We start from the raw sequence: 18,878 nt of genomic DNA, 5'->3' as shown, positions 1-18,878 counted from the left end.
TTACCACTGAGCCACAATGGAAACTCCTGTTGCCAGAATTTTAGTGAATAAAGACACATTTACTGGGCTCAGGTCAGAGAATGTGACTCTGAGGCTCCTTTTGTTTCCTTAAACGAAACACTATGACTTAACCCTGTTTATTCCACTCTAAGTATTAGATGTAAGGGCAGAAGAAAATTCCTAAGCCATTGTATATAGTGTGTTCTCCAAGCAGGTCTCAGACACTGTCCCATTTGACTCATGCAAATGAGGCTGGAGGAGATGTTTTTGCCATTTTACAGACAAAGTGAGGCTCAAAGGGACAAAGGTGGCAGATTTGGGGTTAGAATTTGTGTTCTGATGGTTCCTTCCCATGCACATCCTGCCTCTCAAGGAGGGTGGAATGAGCAAAGCCGGGAGAAGAGCTGGAAATTCCTACAAAGGCTTTCTGTCTCCTGGTGAACCAGAATGCTCACAGGCCAGAATCCCCACCCTCAAGCTCTTGGTCTGGGAAATGAGAGTGTATTGTATTTACTCTTGTAATGTGTGGCCTGAGCTCTTCTTGTATGATATCTATAGCCCATGTATTGCGCAGGCTGCCAAGATCCATCATGACCCTGCTCCAGTGTCTGGGAGTGATGGAAGAAGGTCTCAGGAAAGGGTGTGCCATCCTGTCCAGTGCTATTAGCTAGTGCATGTGTGAGCCACATTTCTGGTGCTGTGTCAGTGTTATGTGTCACACAGGCTGGAGAATTCCCAGCTGCTTGTTGTAAAGAACTCTGACTCCAGGCTCTGAAAATAGACCAGAGAGGGGGCCATCTTAAACCCATATGCTTGTCCTGTGGCTGGGGGGGGGGGGGGGGTGGAAATCTGTTGGGAGACACTGTCTAGTCTCTCTTCTGGTGTGTGTTTCTCTCTTAGCATGGCCCCCCCAACCGCAAAATCACAGCCTCTACAGTGAGGGGAAACGAGGGCACTCACCCAAGCCAACCGTTCATCAAGGCCCCTTTGTTTTACTTCCCTCCAAAGATGCCATGCTGTGAAAGATTGGGCCTGCCAAAATAACTGCACTGGGCCATAATTCATATATTTTGCTATGTTATTTCTTTAAAAAAATCCATCAAAGGCTGTGCCTGCTCGTTCAGAGATTTGATTTGAATCAGGCATGACTTGACACTTTCACAAGGGGTGAGGCCTTGTGGGTACCTATGGGGTCTTTGGTTTTTTGTGTATGTGGCAAAATATATACAACATAAAATTTACCATACAACCATGTACAGTTCAGTGGCGTTAAGTGCCTTCCAATTGTTTTGTAATCATCACCACTATCCATTTCCAGAATTTTTTTTTAACATCCCAAACTGGAACTCTATACCCATTAAACAATAACGCTCATTCCCTTCCCAGCCCCTGATAACCACCAGTCTACTTTCTGTCTCAATGATTTTGATTACTCTGGGTACCTTTTACAAATCAAATCATACAGGGTTTGCCCTTTTGTGATTGGCTTATTTCACTCAGCATAATGCCTTCATGGATAACGCTGTAGTGGGTATCAGAATTTTCTTCCTTTTAAAAGCTGAATAATTTTCTATTGTATGAATATATGCCAGTCATTATCCATTCATCCATTGATGGACAGTTGGGTAGCTTAGCATAAATAATGTGTGGAGTTTTAAGATGTTGGAAGTAGATCCTGAAAATAGTGCCTGTGGGAGCCTTGAGGACAGAGGGCCCAGGTTGGGAACACAGGATCTCTCCTGACTGGCGTTTATGGTGATGAAGCAGAAGCTCAAGGAAATCTATGATTTGTCTCATTCCTCTGTCCACACCCCAGTTGCTCTGAGCTTCTGCTGGGCTTTGCTTCTTGACAACAGTAGCTAGAAAACTGTATGTTCCCTCCATGAGGTATTTTATTATTTTTATAGCCTTCTTATCCTTACTGGAATCCTGTGACCCAACACCTGAGCCCTGACAGGAGCCTTGTCCAGTTACCCCAGGGCACCCAAGGGTAAGCAAGCAGTGTGACTTCTCCTATGTGCTGTCCTTCACCCACAGGCTGGAGGGGTCTCCTAAGGTGACTGCCCTTTCACAGGCAGCACATGGAGATGAATGAGATGTGGGATGGGGGAAGAGGGCCAGTCGCCTGTTGACACTGAGCACCCCCACCTGCAGGAGCTCTTGGAGGGACTCCGTGTCTCGTCCTGCCTTGTACAGCACGAGCAGCCGTTCTGATCATGGGTTTCCACTGATGAATGGCCTCTTGACTTCACCAAGCCCATGTAGCACTCAACAAGCCAACGTGAGCTGGGGATGGATGCCGGGCCTGGACCCCACAAACCACAATCTGCCCGGCCCTATGCCGAGGACTTTCTCTTGGGGCCTGGAGGACGCATAAGTTGATTTAGGTTGGAAAGGAGGGTGGAGCTGGCAAAGGAGGATGAGAGCCCCCTATCATTAGTCTACTGTGTATTCATTCAGAAATCCAGGTGAGAGCCAAACCAAGAGCTGGATGGACAAAGCATTGCTATTAAGCTCTGTACCTTTTTGCATCTGTTTCCTCAGCTCACCCCTCAGAAGTGCCACCAAGAAAAGATAGATGAGGAGGTGACCCAAATGGGCTTCCCTGCAAGCAAACAATGTTGAATCAACAATAGAATCTTTGTTGAATAACCCAATTATGTATGTTTGTGGCATTTTATTGTTGGTTTTTTTTCTTTCTCTACACAAACACTTCATTGTGGAAATTTTACAAAATTTAGATAAGCAAAGAGAAGAAAATAAAAAGCACCCAAATCCAACCACAAGAGATAAGCATGGAGTCATTTTTCTCTTCATATATAACTCTATGTTTTAAAAATTTGTAACAGCTTTATTAAGGCATAATGTGCATACAATAAAATCCACCCATCTTGAGTTACATTTTGGTGAGTTTTAGCCATTATGTACAATTGTGTAATCATTACTACACTTAAGACATTTCTAGCATCCCCCTAAAATTCCCTTATGCCAATTCGTAGTCAGTCCTCTACTCCTGGCTCCAGATAACCACCCATCTGATTTTGGAATGTCATATACATGAAACCACACGGCATATAGCATTTTGAATCTGGCTTCTTTCACTTGGCATAATACTGTTGAGATTCATCCACGTTGTAGTATGAATCAGTAGTTTGTCCTTTTTTATTGCTGAATACGGGATACATGACTTTTCATTTGCCCATTCATCAGTTGATAGACCTGTTACCAGTTTTTACGAATTAATGAATTATGAATAATGCTGTCATGAACATTTATATATAAGTCCTTATATGTATGTGTATTTCTGTTTTTAAAAAATTCATTTTGCTTCTATGTATGTGCTTTTAATTCTCTTGGGTAAATACCTAGGTTGGGTGGGTTTTATGGTAAGTGTACAGTTTAACTGTGCAAGAAACTGCCAAAGTGTTTTCCAAAGTGGTGCCATTTTGCATTCCCATCAGCAGTACATGAGAATTCTGGTTGTTCTTACCAAGATTTAGTGGTATCAGTCTTTTAAAAAAAGTCCTGATGACTAGGGATGCTGGGCTTCTTTTCATATACTTATTGATCACACATATTTTTAATTTAAAGTGTTTTCAAACCTATCTTTAAAAATATGATTATATTGAAATGTGATTATATAATATATGATTATAATGGAGAGACTTTAGTGCAAAACCCTTCCCTAGATCTAAGAGGAATCTATCACTCCTGTTTAAAAATAGAGGATTTTTAAACAAGAATGGATTTAAAGCAAAATAGATCCTTCTAAAGGATCCTATCGATAGACTGTGATAGGGTTGGAGGACTATTTTTTTTTCTTTTTTTTCTTTTTGCCTTTTCTAGGGCCACTCCTGCAGCATGTGGAGGTTCCCAGGCTAGGAGTCTAATCAGAGCTGTAACCACAGCCACAGCAACGCCAGATCCCAGCTGCATCTGTGACCTACACCACAGCTCACGGCAATGCCGGATCCTTAACCCACTGAGCAAGGGCAGGGATCGAACCCGCAACCTCACGGTTCCTAGTCGGATTTGTTAACCACTGAGCCATGACGGGAACTCCTGGAGGACTCTTTTAATAGGTGATTGGGAATGGCCTCTCTGAGGAGGTGGGATTTGAATACAGATATGAATGAAGTGAGAAAGGGAGCCAAGTGAGTAGCTGAGGAAAGAACAATCCAGACAAAGAATATGATGTGCAAAGGGCCCAAACAGGAGAGGGATCAATGAGAAAGGAATGAATGCTTATCAAAATGGTACTGAATTTCAATAATTACACTCTGGTCCACTCAAAACATTTACTGATGCCTGTTAAAAGCCAGGCACAGTACTAAGTGCTTTGTGTCTATTATTTATTTCTCACAACAGTCCATAAGCTCCATAAGGAGCCATGTCTATTTCACTCATGTTTGTGGACACAGATCTAGGACACCAGCCTGGGGTACCTAGGGGACACTCAATAAATGTCTGTTGAATGAATGCAATAATTAAACCAACAGGCATTTCATATTATTCCATATTATAGACAGAAAAACCAAGCTCAAAGAAATTAAGTAATTCACCGAAGGTCACATAACAAGATGGTGCTGAAGCCGAGATTCATATCTTGATAAGATCCCACCAGGAAGCCCAGGTTTTTGCCAGTCCCTCAAGTTGCTGTGAATTCTCCCTCCTATATTTGGGAAACTGGGGGTTAGAATCAAGAAAGAGGCTTGATGAAGGTCCGCATTAATCCTAAAAATAAAATCAGCCAGCCACAGGCTCCACACTGCTGCTTTGGCCAGAAGACCACATCTCTATCACATTCAGCAGCTTCCAAGGAGTTCAGATTGAAGGAATACCAGCAGTTTAAGAAAACAATATCCATTTATTCCGATCCAAGGTCACATCAAGCCTTCTTGTAGACTGGGGCTGAACAAAATCCTCCTTTTGACTCCTCTGTCTTGTGGGCATTGACAGGGCGAAGGCTGCTGAACTGGCTAATCGTGCCCGCCTTGGGTTGTTGGTGTTCTCTTGCTAACTGCAATGCCCAGGCTTTTGAATCCCATCACCCACAAACGATGCTGTTATCGTGTGCAAGCAACCAAATGAATGTGGGTGGAAAAATCCAAGCTTGGTGATTTGGGCAAATGAGTTTATCTGTCACATAGCCAGTGGTGGTGTTAAATCACTCCCTGTTTGGAGGCGTCATCACTCCTTACCCCCTTCTGTCCTCCTCTCTGCAGGGAGGTTAGAAGAGCCAAAGCTCAGCTGCTTTAGTGACAAACCCCACTTACGTGTTTCAACCACCCGCAAGGCAGAGCATTTGGCGCATCACGTATTTTGTTCATTTGTTGTGCTGTCAGGCCGTCCTCTGAAGCCACTGCTGCTGATCATAATAATCACATTTTTCATTCTCTTCTAGTCCATGTCTTTGAAAAATGATTCAGGCCTATGCTACAGATTATGGAAAATAAACTATGATGAAAGAGTTTGGTGTTTCCTTTTACTTCCCATGGCATTAGTTCTCCTGCTTGTACATCTTCATCGTGAATGAAAAGCTTCCAGGCAAAATTGCCATCCCCTCGAAAAAGGTGGATTGTAGGCTGTGTGACCAGTGACATCGCTGCATTATTCCCATGTTACAGATGGGAAACTGAATTGTGTAGAGGCCAAGGCTCCCATTGCCTTGAGGCTCCCAGAGTTCGTAAATGTTGGAATCAAAACAAAATTTCCTTCTTTGTGGGTTGCAGTCCAGTGTTTCTGACACTACGCCAAATTACCTTCTTAGCTCCCTACTTTTAAGCATATATGAAGGTTTTTGTTTTTTTGTTTTTTTGGCCCTGCCCATGGCATGCCAAAGTTCCTGGGCCAGGGATCGAACCCACGCCATAGCAGTGACACACCAGATCCTTAACCCACTGAGCCACCAGGGAACTCCATGACAGTTTAGATAAAAGTTATTTCCGGCACGTGTACACTCAACAAACAGTGTCTACTGAGTTTGGGAACATGGACCTCCCCACAATCCAGTGAGCAGAGACAGAAGAGAAAAATCATAATGTGCTATAGTATTGTCTATAATGCAGTATCATGGCTGGTCAAAGGAGCAATGGAACGGCCAGAGGGGTGTCCGAAAAGGGTTCCCATAAGAGGCCTGAAGTAAGTCTTAAAAACTGAATTAGGAGTTCCCATTGTGGCACAGCGGAAATGAATCTGACTAGGAACCATGAGGTCACGGGTTCAATCCCTGGCCTCGCTCAGTGGGTTAAAGATCCAGTGTTGCCGTGAGCTGTGGTGTAGGTCACAGATGCAGCTGGGATCTGGCGTTGCTGTGGCTATGGCATAGGCTGGTGGTTACAGCTCCAATTAGACCCCTAGCCTGGGAACCTCCATATACCACAGAGGTGGCCCTAAAAAGACAAAACAACAACAACAACAACAACAACAAAACCCAAACCAAAAACAAAACACTGAATTAGAGGAGTTCCCATCGGGGCTAAGTAGAAACGAACCCAACTAGTATCTGTGAGGATGTCGGTTCGATCCCTGGCCTCGTTCAGTGGGTTGGGGATCCAGTGTTGCTGTGAGCTGTGGTGTAGGCCATAGATATGGCTTGGATCTGGCATTGCTGTGGCTCTGCCACAGGCTGGCAGCTGTAGCTCGGATTTGATCCCTAGTCTGGGAACTTCCATATGCCGCAGGTGTGGCCCTAGAGAGAAAAGAAAAAAGTAGGATGCTTTAATTGCCAGTAACAGCAATATGGTTGAAACCATGTTAAACTAAAAGGATATATTGGTACATATAATAGTAAGTGCCCAGGGCTGGCTGATCCAGAAGCTCAATAATGTTATCAAGGACCCAGGCTGTCCCTATTCTTCTGCCCTGCCATTTACAGTGTGAACTTCATCCTCAGGCTGGCTTCCTTCATGGTTCAGAATGTGGCTATCAACAATCAGAGCTATATACTTTCATGCTCACATTGAGAGGTGGCGGCAGGGGCGGGGGGGGCGGGGGGCGCAGGGGAGAGAGGCTACCTCTTCCCGTGACTTTCTCCCAAGAAAGCAAAGTAACTTCTCACAAGGAGGTAGGAAACTTTCATTGGTTCAGCTTGGGTCAGGGATCCATTCCTGAACGAATTCCTGTGGCCCTAAAAAGATTAAAAAAAAAAAAAAAGTCTTTCAGCTGCAAGAAACAGAATAATCTGAACCAAATTGGTTTAAACACAACACCATAGCCAATTTATTACCTCACATAATTTGCTAATTATTAACACAGTCCATTCATTATCTCTTCATAAGAAGAGGTGAGGCAGGAAAGGCCCCAGGTTTGTTAAATCAGCAGCTCAGGGACATCATCAAGACCCAAGGTTGGGGTTCCCTTCTGGGGCAGCAGGTTAAGGATCTGGTGTTGTCACCGCAACAGCTCGGGTTGCTGCTGTGGTGCAGGTTCAGTACCTAGTCTGGAAACTTCCATATACTGTGGGCGTAGCCAAAAAAGAGAGAGAAAAAAGACCCAAGGTTTTTTCTACTTGGCATCTTCATGGAAATGTATCAGTATTACCTACCACCTGGAGGAGGCTACCTCTCCTCCAGCTGTGGTTGGCAAATTCCACGACGCTATCTAAAGGAAGAAGAGATGTCCTCCTTCAGGGTTTCTCTCATAGAAACAAGAGAGACTTTTCCAGAAGGCTTTATCACGCCTCCGTTTACATCACCTTTGCCAGAACTATGCCGCATACCCACGACCAAACTAGTCAAGGGGAATGGCAACCACTGTGATTAACAGACTAATCAGACATCCCCCCGGGGTCAGGATCGCACCGCATTTCCTGAAGCAGACAGCCACACAGGGTTAAGTGGGTGCATGTCTGAACAACGGAGTGCTGCTGGGAGGGAGGAAAGGCACATGAACTGGTGCTGGGCAAGCAACCATCAGTGGCAGCTGTAGAGGTTAATCAGGAGGAGCCTGGAGGAGCTTCCAGGTAGGCTGGCTGGGCAAGGGAGGCACTGAGCTAGAGGACTCAGGAGAGGAAATAGCAAGCTTAGAAAAAACTGGCTGTTGTGTTAGCAGGGATGAATAGGAAAAGGGAGAATCTAGAAGTTCCGGGCTTGGCAGGGCAGAGAGAGACAATAAAGGATACAAATTGAGAAATACATGGAGTAACAAGACTGCTGAAGTATCAAGTTAAAACTCAGTCTTAGGATAGAGACCAGATTAAGGGTGTGAACAGTGGCTTTGGTGGATAAAATGGCTCAGGGAAAACAAACGAAGAGCTTCTCTAATGGAAGCTTGCTAAATTCAAGCTGCCTTTCGCAATTATGCCTAGAGAGAGAGATGTTTTGGAAAGAATTATAGATGTGGTAACTGGCACACGGAGCTGACTAGACCAGACAGGTAAAATATATCTAAGTGTTTGTTGGTTGGTTTGGTTGTCTTTTTAAGGGCTGCACCCGTGTCATATGGAGGTTCCCAGGATAAGGGTCCAATCGGAGCTGTAGCTGCCGGCCTACACCACAGCCACAGCAACATGGGATTCAAGCTGCGTCTGTGACCTACACCACAGCTCACGGCAACGTCGGATCTTTAATTCACTGAGTGAGGCCAGGGATTGAACCCATGCCCTCATAGATACTAGTCGGGTTTATAACCACTGAGCCACGACGGGAACTCCAAATATATAAATTTTAAAGAAAGATATACAGCCAAGATACACCAACTTGGGTTGAAAGATTAAGACTGCTGGAGAACAACTCCCAAATTTCTATGGGCAGGAAGGAAGCTGACAAAGCTGCTCAGCTCCCAAGGAGTGTATTTTTTCCAGATGTGGTCAAGAAGGATTTAAAAAAGAAAGAAAGAAAGAAAGAAAGAAAGAAAGAAAGAAAGAAAGAAAGAAAGAAAGAAAGAAAGAAAGAAAGAGTCAAGAGTTATGAAGAACAATAACAGGGGCTACTCACAAGGAGATGAACTGGAATGTTCAGCAGGATTTCCAAATTCCAAGAACCAGCGATGGTTGTATGCCTTCCATTCTTTCTTTTGATGAATGAAAATGTTCATCCCGGCCTTGTTCAATTACTTCATATTAGTATAGATGTGGGCAGCAGTGGAAAACATTTGTTTTTTTTTTAAGTTCATTAGTCTCTGTTTCAAGAGGAGTCCTATCTGAACAAAACGCAGAAATTATCATGAGATACAATACTTTGACCCTGAAGTCATGATGGGTTGAGACTTTTGGGTGTCACTCTTTTCTGGAAGGAGAATGAATATATTTTTCCTGCAAAAAGGGGATAAATGAATATTTACTATCAAGAAGGTCGACTGTGATACGAGAGTATTATTGCTAACATTTATGTAAGAGAATCACCTGTTCCTCTACATGGTTACCCACGTGCAGTGGCAGCTAAAGGAGAAGTATATTTCCACGATCCCTGGGCATCAGGCAAGGTCATAGGACTTGCTTTAACTAATTGAATGTGAGTAGATGTGGCATATACTGTTTCTGATCCAAAGCTTAAGAGCCATTGCGTGGTTTGGCCATTTCTTCTTCTCTCTGCAACGAGACCAACTGGGGATGTTACCGCCACCTCAGTCTGAAAATGGGAAGACATATGGGCCAGAACCACAGCTGACGCATAACACCACCATGGAACTGGAACAGGAAATAAATGTTCATTCATGTAAGCAACTGTGATTTTTTATTTGTTTGTTACAACAGCATAAACTAGGCAAAATTGACTAATATAATTGGCTTCCATGTGGGCCCAGCCAATGGGAGACACTGCTTTGGGTTTTGGAGGGTGAGGAAGGGAAAGAGTAGGTCTCTCCTTTCCTTTTTGCCACAGGCAGCATCTCCACCAGCATGTCTCCAGATGCGCAGGCCCAGTGTGCTTCCAGCTTCTGACCATAGCCCCTGAGTGCCTCCTTCTGGGTGACTCTGCCTCTTTTCCTAGCCTGTCCCTCTAGCCTAGAGACAGTAGTGGCTTCCTATTGCTGCTAATCTGCATTTGGCTTTTCAGTTCTCCTATTACTTACTGACCAAGTCCCTGCACCAATGTCCCTCTGTTATATCAAACTCTACGAATTTTGGAGCAACCAATGATCATAGATGTCTCAAACTTTGTGTCTTTTTAAGAGAGATATACATGAATACTTTTTTTTTTTTTTTTTAAGGGCCTCAGGTGCATCATATGGAAGTGCCCAGGCTAGGGTTTGAATTGGAGCTGCAGCTGCCAGCTTATGCCACAGATACAGCAACGAGGGATCGGAGCCACGACTGAGAACCACATCAAAGCTCAAGGCAATTTTGGATCCTTAACCCACTGAGCAAGGCCCGGGATTAAATCCTCATGGATGCTAATCCCGTTTGTTACCGCTAAGCCACAATGAAAACTGCTGCACAGAGGAGTAGATTCTTAAACAAATTTAGGATTCTGTTTAAATTTTATTTCAATTTTTTTTTTTCTTTTTACGGCCGTACCTGTGGCATATAGAAGGTCCCGAGGAGTTCCCGTCGTGGCACAGTGGTTAACGAATCCGACTAGGAACCATGAGGTTGTGGGTTCGGTCCCTGCCCTTGCTCAGTGGGTTAATGATCCGGCATTGCCGTGAGCTGTGGTGAAGGTTGCAGACGCGGCTCGGATCCCACGTTGCTGTGGCTCTGGCGTAGGCCGGTGGCTACAGCTCCGATTCAACCCCTAGCCTGGGAACCTCCATATGCCGCGGGAGCGGCCCAAGAAATAGCAACAACAACAACAAAAGACAAAAAAAAAAAAAAAAAAGAAGGTCCCGGGCTAGGGGTCAAATTGGAGCTACAGATGCCAGCCTATGCCACAGCCACAGCAACACTGGATCTGAGGCACATCTGCAACCTACTCGGCAGCTTGCGAAAACACTGGATCCTTACCTCACCGTGCGAGGCCAGGGATCGAACCTTCATCCTCAAGGACACTATGTAGGGTTCTAAACCTGCTAAGCCACAATAGGAACTGCAAATTTGGGATTCTTTTAGAAAGGAGAAGGTGATATGGCTATTGGGTAGGCAACTAGCTGTGTTTGCTCTAATACTCCAAACTAAAGTTTTCATTTTTCTTACCCTCCATCCCAACCAAACTATCTCAGTAAATGACACCATTAAACCAGTTGTTGTACCCAGAAACCTAGAAATCATCCTCAAATCTATTTTCCTTATCTTTCACTCTGTCCAACCAATGATCACTTTCATTGATTCTACCTTGAACTTAGCTCTGTAATCACTCATCTCTTTTGCCATCCAAGTCCAGGGCACTACCATCATCTTTTTACCTGGGCCACTGCAGCAGCAGCCTTCTCATTGTTCTCTCTGCCTCTGGTCTTGCTAAACTTCAACCCAGGCTCCAAGCTGCTAACAGAGCCATATTTACAAGTAATTCTGATCATGTCACTTTCCTGCTAAAATCCCTTCTAGTTTTGCATTGCTCTTTCAGAAAAAGTTCAAACCCCATATCATGCCTTCCAAGGCTCTGCAGCCTCTAATCCTGATCACTTCTCTGGTTTCATCTTTTTTTTTTTTTTTTTTGCTTTTTAGGACCCTTGTCATATGGAGGTTCCCATGCTAGGAGTCTAATTGGAGCTGCAGCCACTGGCCTATGCCAGAGCCACAGCAATACAGATCTGAGCCGAGTTTGTGACCTACACCACAGCTCACGACAATGAGGGATCCTTAACCCACTGAGCAAGGGCAGGGACCGAACCCGCAACCTCATGGTTCCTAGTCGGTTTCGTTTCTGCTGAGCCATGACGGGAACTCTGGTTTCATCTCCTAATAATGTCTATCTGGCTTTTACCTTGTCCCTTTCGCTTTCTTAAACCCCTCTCATCTTTTAGTACACAGGTTAAGGGTCACTTCCTAAGAGGTTCTCTGCTCCCATAATGCAATGCCTTGTACTTCCTCTATCACTCTACTTATCCAAACTTACTGTCAATATTTGTTGAAGTCTGTCTTCCCTTCAGACTATAATAGGGCCAAGACCATGTCTTTCGAAGCACTACATCCTTACCTCCTAGCACATACGATCATCCCAATAAGTGTTAAATAAAACACAGTTATAAATTTGAAAGCCTTCTTGTTATAGGACCGATAGGTGGTAGCCGACACCAAATATATACATGAGATAACCTAGAAAGAGGACATCTGTAGAGAGAGAGAACAGAAGTAAGAAAGACAGTGATGATCAAGATGAAGCGATGAAGAGAAGGCTAAAGGGGAGAATGAGAAAGGAGTGGCCAAAGAAGTAGGAGGGATATCAGAAGAAAATGCAGTCAGAAGCCAAGGGAGAGACAGCATCGGGAAACTGGAGGGTCAACCACAGCAAAAAGGACAGGATATAGACTGAAAAGTGCTATTGGATTTGGTTACAGGGCAAGAAAGACAATGTCTGAGAACAGGTGGGTTCACGCTTTACCAAACTTAAGAAGGTATTTTCGCCCTTCTTTTCATCAATTCCTCTGTCAATTGGTCCAGCAAAGATTCATTAAACATCTACTCTAGACCAGGTACTGCGCTAGGTCCCAGGGAGACATGAGAACAAGGTCGGAAAGGACCTGTGGGGCTCACCACCCTTGCATGCCAAAGAAAGTTACAAAGCATGGACTCATATGCCAGCAAAGGTAAGGCTTGATTTTTTATTGGAGTTGGTACCAACTGGCTCTCTGAACACATTCAATAAAACAAGAGCTAGCGTGCAAGTCCAGAGGTCAGCGAGACTTTATTTTCTTCCTCTGAGCTGGCAAGAAGCAAAAGAGAAAGTGCCTGTGGCACACTATTGCATCATATCTCTTTGCTCACACGTCAGTCACAGATGAAATTCTGGGGTTTTTCAAGAAAACTAGCTCCATCTGCTCAAAGGTAGAAAACTGATAGTGCAGTTCAATCAAATGAACCTCCCTTTAAGAAACTCTCTGAACATGAGCCTAGCGGTCACTCTGCAGAGATTCTTTCAGCTTTCAGTAATGCAAATACCCCTCTGCTATTTTTTTTTTCCTTCCCTTGTGTTCTAATTACAGTAAAGTGGTGTGGTGTTGTGTTCAAAAGGTTGGCCTTCTGAAGATTGGTGGGATGGAGACAAGGGAGGCTCAGTCTAACTAGAAAATTATCCTACTAGGTTTTCATTTAATACAAGGCACTTCTCATTTTATATAGTAGATACTTTTTTTTTGTCTTTTTGCCTTTTCTAGGGCCACTTCCTGCGGCATTGGAGGTTCCCAGGCTAAGGGTCGAATTGGAGCTGTAGCCACCAGCCTACTCCAGAGCCATAGCAATGCGGGATCCGAGCCGCGTCTGCAACCTACACCACAGCTCACGGCAACGCCGGATCATTAACCCACTGAGCAAGGCCAGGGATCGAACCCACAACCTCATGGTTCCTAGTCGGATTCGTTAACCACTGTGCCATGACGGGAACTCCGATACTCCGATACTTCTTCTTCTTTTTTTTTTTTTAAGTTTAGGAGTTCTCTTGTGCAGTGGGTTAAGGATCCAGCATTGTCACTGCAGTAGCAGGCCAGCACTGCTGTGGTGTGAGTTTGATCCCTGGCCTGGGAACTTCCTCATGCCACCTGCATGCCCCCCCCTCCCCGGGCCAAAAAAAAAAGCCCAGCCCATCAAAACTTTAAATTAAACTAGACATTCTTTGAAATAATTTTGCAATCAAATTAGTGAATAATCACTGTCTAACTTGAGGATTTTGAAACACACACACACACACACACACACATATATATACACACACATAGAACTGGGGAAGTGAGTGAAGCAAACATCTGCCCATAACCTCGAACTTGCTTTAGCTTTTGGGGTCTGGCCTAACAACATGAAACAGTAGTATAAAAACAAGCTCCAAGGAGCTTGCACCTGAGAGAAATGTCCTCAAGGGACCATGAGCTCACGTGTGGGCTTTCCCAATGCTGCCATCTCAAGGCCTAGGGGACTTGGGGTGGGGTGGGGGCGGCAGACTGAATCTTCCTTGGGGAGGGTGGGAATAACCCAGCAACCCTTGAAATCATTACTATTATTATCTCTATTTCCCAGACGAGAAACTGAGTCAGAGAGCTTAATATCAATTTGCTCGCTGTCATATGCTGGAAAGCGGTGGAGATGTAACCTAGTTGGTAGCCAAATGGTATCAGTAATGCAACTCAACTTTTCTCAAACAGATCAGAAAGCTGCTCACCTTTAAGCAGCCTTGGCGGGGATTGCAAAGTGAAGCAGCTGATTCCTAAACGTCTATCTCCCCCTCCCCAACCCCATGTCCGCGGCGTTTGGAAGTTCCTGGGTCAGGGATCAAACCTGCGCAATGCTGTAAACAAAGCCACAGCAGTGACAACACCGGATTCTTAACGTGCTGAACCATGAAACAACTCCTCTAAGCGTCTTTTGAGATAAGAGGGTGTGTGAGTCAAAGGTGTGTTCCCACCGTGTGTAGAGGGCGAGAGGTCGGCGGTCAAGCCTCAGCTGGTCCAAGTTGAGACCTTCTTACTCTCTCCCTTCAGAGCCCAAAGCCCGCCAGCTGGGACAGAACGCAGCCACGTGGCCCAGCCTGGGGTTCCGGAGCAGTCCGCGGAGGCGCGGCCTGAGAGGGCGGGGCTGGGGCGCAAGGACTCGCGGGCACCGCGGAGTGCGCCTGCGCGCGGGGTGGGCTCGCCCGCGCACAGCAAGTTAAAGGCGGCTCCCCGCCCCCAAGCAGGTCCAGTCACCGCAGTGCGCAGGCGCGGAGCCTTCTCCTTGTCAGTGAGCGCCGCGTGCGGGTTTGTGACTCTGAGCGGCGGCGGCGGCGTCCAGTCTCCGGCACTATGAGCAGCTTCAGCAGCGAGGAGCGCTCCGCGCCCTTCACCCTCGAGTACCGAGTCTTCCTCAGTGAGTGTCCGAGGCCCGCGGCCCCTCCCTGCCTGCCCGCCCATTCATTCCCTGGCATCGTCTCCCCTCCCGTCCCAGCGGCTGCGGCCCGCGCCGGGCTCCTTGGACTGGTCCCCGGGGCCTGGGCTGCCTCGTCCTCTCATTTCACACGTCCCGCTTGCGAGCAGGAGGGCGTAGGTCGTCGTTGCTCTTGAACACGTTCGGTTGGACCTGAACCCGGGCCAGGCTAATTTTGCAGGTGTTCAGCTCGGGCAGTGTCTTAGGGGAAAAGGAAACCACTGAGTCACCCTAGAAAAGGTGCCTGGGAGTAAACTAATCCCTGTAAGAGGATTATTCAATTTGGAGGAACCGGGAGGGGTGGTGATGGTGGTGACTCCCTGAGATCTTAATTCCTCCACAGTGGCTCAGATTGTGGGCACCGAGCCGGGTCAAGTCCAGCCCCTCGTCCTACAGACAGGGAAATCGAGGCCCCAATCAGAAGCAGTCAGTGGAGGACTGGACCCATCCCTCTGGGGTCCCAGTAGCGCTCCTGCCTCCCGGCCGTATGTTTTCCTGTAGTACTGATGCTGGGAAAAAGCCTTATGAAACAGAAAGCTGTTCCCCTCCGGTCAAACAGATGACGTCAATCTGGGAAGCATGAGTAAGAAAGTGCCAATTTTTGGTCCCTATGCAGGGAATCGCGTCCAAGGGGTATCTCCCCCACGTCTGCACCAAGAGCGAGGGGGCTGCAGGCTGGCAGCGCTCAGCTTCCCTTGACATCACCTTTAGCCTTGTAGGTGGAGGAAAGCTGCCGCGAGTTTATCTTTATCCTCTTACCGAGTCCCCCCTGCTCCCCCTCCGGGGGAAAAAAAATTACTAGAGATAAGGGGCGGGGGGCGTTTGAAAATGTGTCACCAAAGGCCTTTCGGTTTTAACTTCTTTACAATTTTGTTCGGAAGGAAATGGGCAGGTGCCGCGGATTCTGTAAGGTCGTGTGTTGTATGAAGGGTAGTGAAGAGAGGGGTATAGGGGGCGAATGGTAGAAAATACTGAAAGAACAAAGCTCCTAGCAAAAAATAGCTTGATGTGAGAGGAAAAGGAAAGTGAACTCTAAAAGTTACACAACTAGTTTTAAGTTTAGACTGCTACGAGAAAATCCGAGCAAGGGTGGCACACCCCCCCCCATCTTAATTAATTGCAAAATTAAGCAATAAGGGCAGTGCAGAAACTTTTGACAAATAATTCACAGAACTATTTTTCTGGAGTTAGTGTTGATTCCTGAATTCTCTCTAGGAGAGATTTCGAGAGATGATTCTCTAGTTTGAAGGTGGGGAATGATTAGGATAATCTTCTTCAAGCTTTATTTGCAGAACAAACACAGTTTTTTCTTAAATTATGTATTGGTAGTCAGTACTATATAATTTTAATTAAAAAATAGAAGAAAATTAAAAATAGACTTCCTTGCATCCTTTCTTAATAGGAGAAGATTTTTGCCTTCCTAATGTCACACTTGCCATTGTCTATAAAACTGATAGTGGATTGGACCTCAAGTCATTATTGACTAAAGGGACCAATATGCCATTGCCGGTGGTCAGTGCTCCATTTTTGTTATTCCACTTTGATTTTTATTTTTTATTTATTTGTTTATTTTTTGGTCTTTTGAGGGCTGCACTCACGGCATATGGAGGTTCCCCGGCTAGGGGTCGAATTGGAGCTGTAGCCACCAGCCTATGCCACAGCCACGGCAACATGGGATCTGAGCTGAATTGGTTACCTGCACCACAGCTCACAACACTGGATCCTTAACCCACTGATTGAAGCCAGGGATCGAACCTGCATCCTCATGGTTCCTAGTCAGATTTGTTTCCATTGAGCCACGATGGAAACTCCTGATTTTTAATCTTGAAGGAATGTAATGTGGACTGTCCTCAAGAATAGTAAGGAAGTGTTACAATTACTTTTTGTATATGGTAGTTAGATTTCTAGAATACAGAAATTATTTCTTCAAGTGTTGTTACAACTAGATTATCCTTAAGAAAATCATAATCGGGAATTCCTGTTGTGGCTCAGCAGTTAATGAATCTGACTAGCATCCATGAGGACACAGGTTCGATCCCTGGCTTCGCTCAGTGGGTTAAGGCTCTGGCGTTGTCGTGAACTGTGGTGTAGGTCGCAGACGAGGCTCAGGTCCTGCATTGCTATGGCTGTGGCATAGGCCAGCAGTTACAGCTCTGATTCCACCCCTAGCCCAGAAACCTCCATATGCTGCGAGTGTGGCCCTAAAAAGCAAAAGAAAAAAAAAATCATAATCAAAGCTGTCTCTGTCTTCCTGGAACATCACTTAAAGCAACATGCTTTATAACTGGGCAAGTTGGTCCCCTCCCTTCTCCCTTGAGCCCAGTATTTCATTAGCTCTGTAAACTGTTAACTGATGTAAGATCAATCCAAACAATTCCATTGCCTTTTGTAAAACAGGCTGTGGGATACGAAGGTTTGTAAGGCATTCCCCACCCTCACCGTTGAGCTTAGTACCTATCAGACCCCTAAGGATCATGTAGGATGAAAACCTAACCTGATCTTGGAGCAATCAGGAAGGTGAAGTATACAATCAGTTTTTCTGGGGTGAGAATAAAATCTGATGAGTGGTGTTGATAATGAATGGGAGAAGTGGGTATGTAGGAAATCTCCATATCATCTTCCCAATTTTATTGTAAACCTAAGCATTCTCTTAAAAAAAAAAAAAAGAAGTCTTTAAAAATGTGTACTTCATGGATCCAGGAATATAATTGATCAAAAAGTAATAATTTTTTTCTAATACATTTTGCAGAAAATGAAAAAGGACAATATATATCTCCATTTCATGATATTCCAATTTATGCAGATAAGGTAAGATGATCTTTTCTGATTGTAGTCTCTTTTCTAGTTCAACATATGGATTTTGGGGAGGTTTTTTTGGCCGTGCCGTTGGCATGCAGAAGTTCCCGGGCCAGGGATCAAACCCGAGCCACTGCTGTGACCAGAAGTGCTGCAGTGACAACGCCAGATCCTTAACCGCTAGGCTACCAGGAAACGCCTGGATTTTCTCATATGTCTTAACAAGTGCTTAAAATACCAGCTTATGCTGTGGGTTAAAGTTGCATGGATGAAAGGATACAGTCTTAAATCCAGATTATTTGATCAAAAGATTATTTTGTTCTAATTTGGAGGAGGAATAGAGGAACAGAAGCAAATGTTTTAAAGCTGCCTTGGTTAGAAAAAAAAAAAAATTTACAGGTCTTTTCTATGTGTATATTTGGAACTAAAATCTTAGTACTTCATAAGTGGTTTTAAAATTAACCAGGTAGCCAGCACAAAATTTGGGCTGTGGAGTATTAATTAAACAGTAAAAACTGACCAGATTATTAAGTGAATACAGGAAATTTCAGTAGTTTAAATGGACTGGTAGAACTAAGATCTGCAAATAGAGTTAACAAAAGGTAAGGCCACGGACTAAAGAGATACTTATTTCTATACACATGAGTGAGCTAAAGAAATCTAACTTTAGCACAAGTCACACAGGATAAGATCTGTACTTTCCTAGGGAAAAAAAAATCCAGCAATGTGTTCCAAAGTCGTTGTGATCCCTGGAAGGTAGGAGTGCTAATGGCTCTTTTTGTTTTTATTTTCATTTTTGCCTTTTTATATTTTCTAATCTTTTTATAAAGAGCATGCATTGTTTGTACACATTTAAGTAGTTATTTTTTTTTAAGCCATTGATTATTTTAGCCTCCTTCTCAACAGAAAGAGTTTGTGCTATATTTAAGAATTGACACAAGGGTATATGTCTGATTCTTTTTTATACCCTAAAAAATTTTTTCGTTCAACCAGAAAGCTTGATCCACAGTGAGTGCAAATCTTTTTTTTTTTTTTTGCTTTTTTGGGGCTGCATCTGCGGCATATGGAGGTTCCCGGGCTAGGGGTCTAATCAGAGCTGTAGCTGCCAGCCTATGCCACAGCCACAGCCACATCAGATCTGAGCAGCATCTGTGAC

At 44.8% G+C, this 18,878-nt stretch overlaps 1 protein-coding gene and 1 long non-coding RNA gene across 3 annotated transcripts in view; one reads left to right on the top strand and one right to left on the bottom strand.

Annotated features, from left to right (window-relative positions):
• Positions 1–6,667: 6,667 nt before the first annotated feature.
• LOC125116351 (uncharacterized) lies at positions 6,668–14,568 on the bottom strand. 2 transcript variants are annotated; one of them, XR_007132304.1, is made up of 3 exons: positions 14,430–14,568; positions 8,937–9,253; positions 6,668–7,129 (listed from the first exon to the last, which is right to left on the bottom strand). It is a non-coding gene; the product is annotated as an uncharacterized LOC125116351 (long non-coding RNA). The 2 variants fall into 2 exon arrangements; XR_007132305.1 differs by having other exon boundaries at positions 8,937–9,141.
• Positions 14,569–14,686: 118 nt separating this feature from the next.
• PPA1 (inorganic pyrophosphatase 1) overlaps positions 14,687–18,878 on the top strand; it is a 34,951-nt gene continuing 30,759 nt past the window's right edge. The window contains exons 1-2 of the mRNA XM_047761504.1: positions 14,687–14,869; positions 17,676–17,734. Coding sequence (XP_047617460.1) covers positions 14,806–14,869; positions 17,676–17,734 — 123 coding nt within the window. The 5' untranslated portion in view covers positions 14,687–14,805. The remainder of the gene's footprint in view (positions 14,870–17,675; positions 17,735–18,878) is intronic.

The sequence above is a fragment of the Phacochoerus africanus genome, chromosome 15 (genome assembly GCF_016906955.1).
Source record: "Phacochoerus africanus isolate WHEZ1 chromosome 15, ROS_Pafr_v1, whole genome shotgun sequence".
In the NCBI taxonomy this organism is placed as follows: domain Eukaryota; kingdom Metazoa; phylum Chordata; class Mammalia; order Artiodactyla; family Suidae; genus Phacochoerus; species Phacochoerus africanus.
Note: the sequence above shows the minus strand (reverse complement) of the source record. Positions and strands in the feature narration are given on the sequence as shown.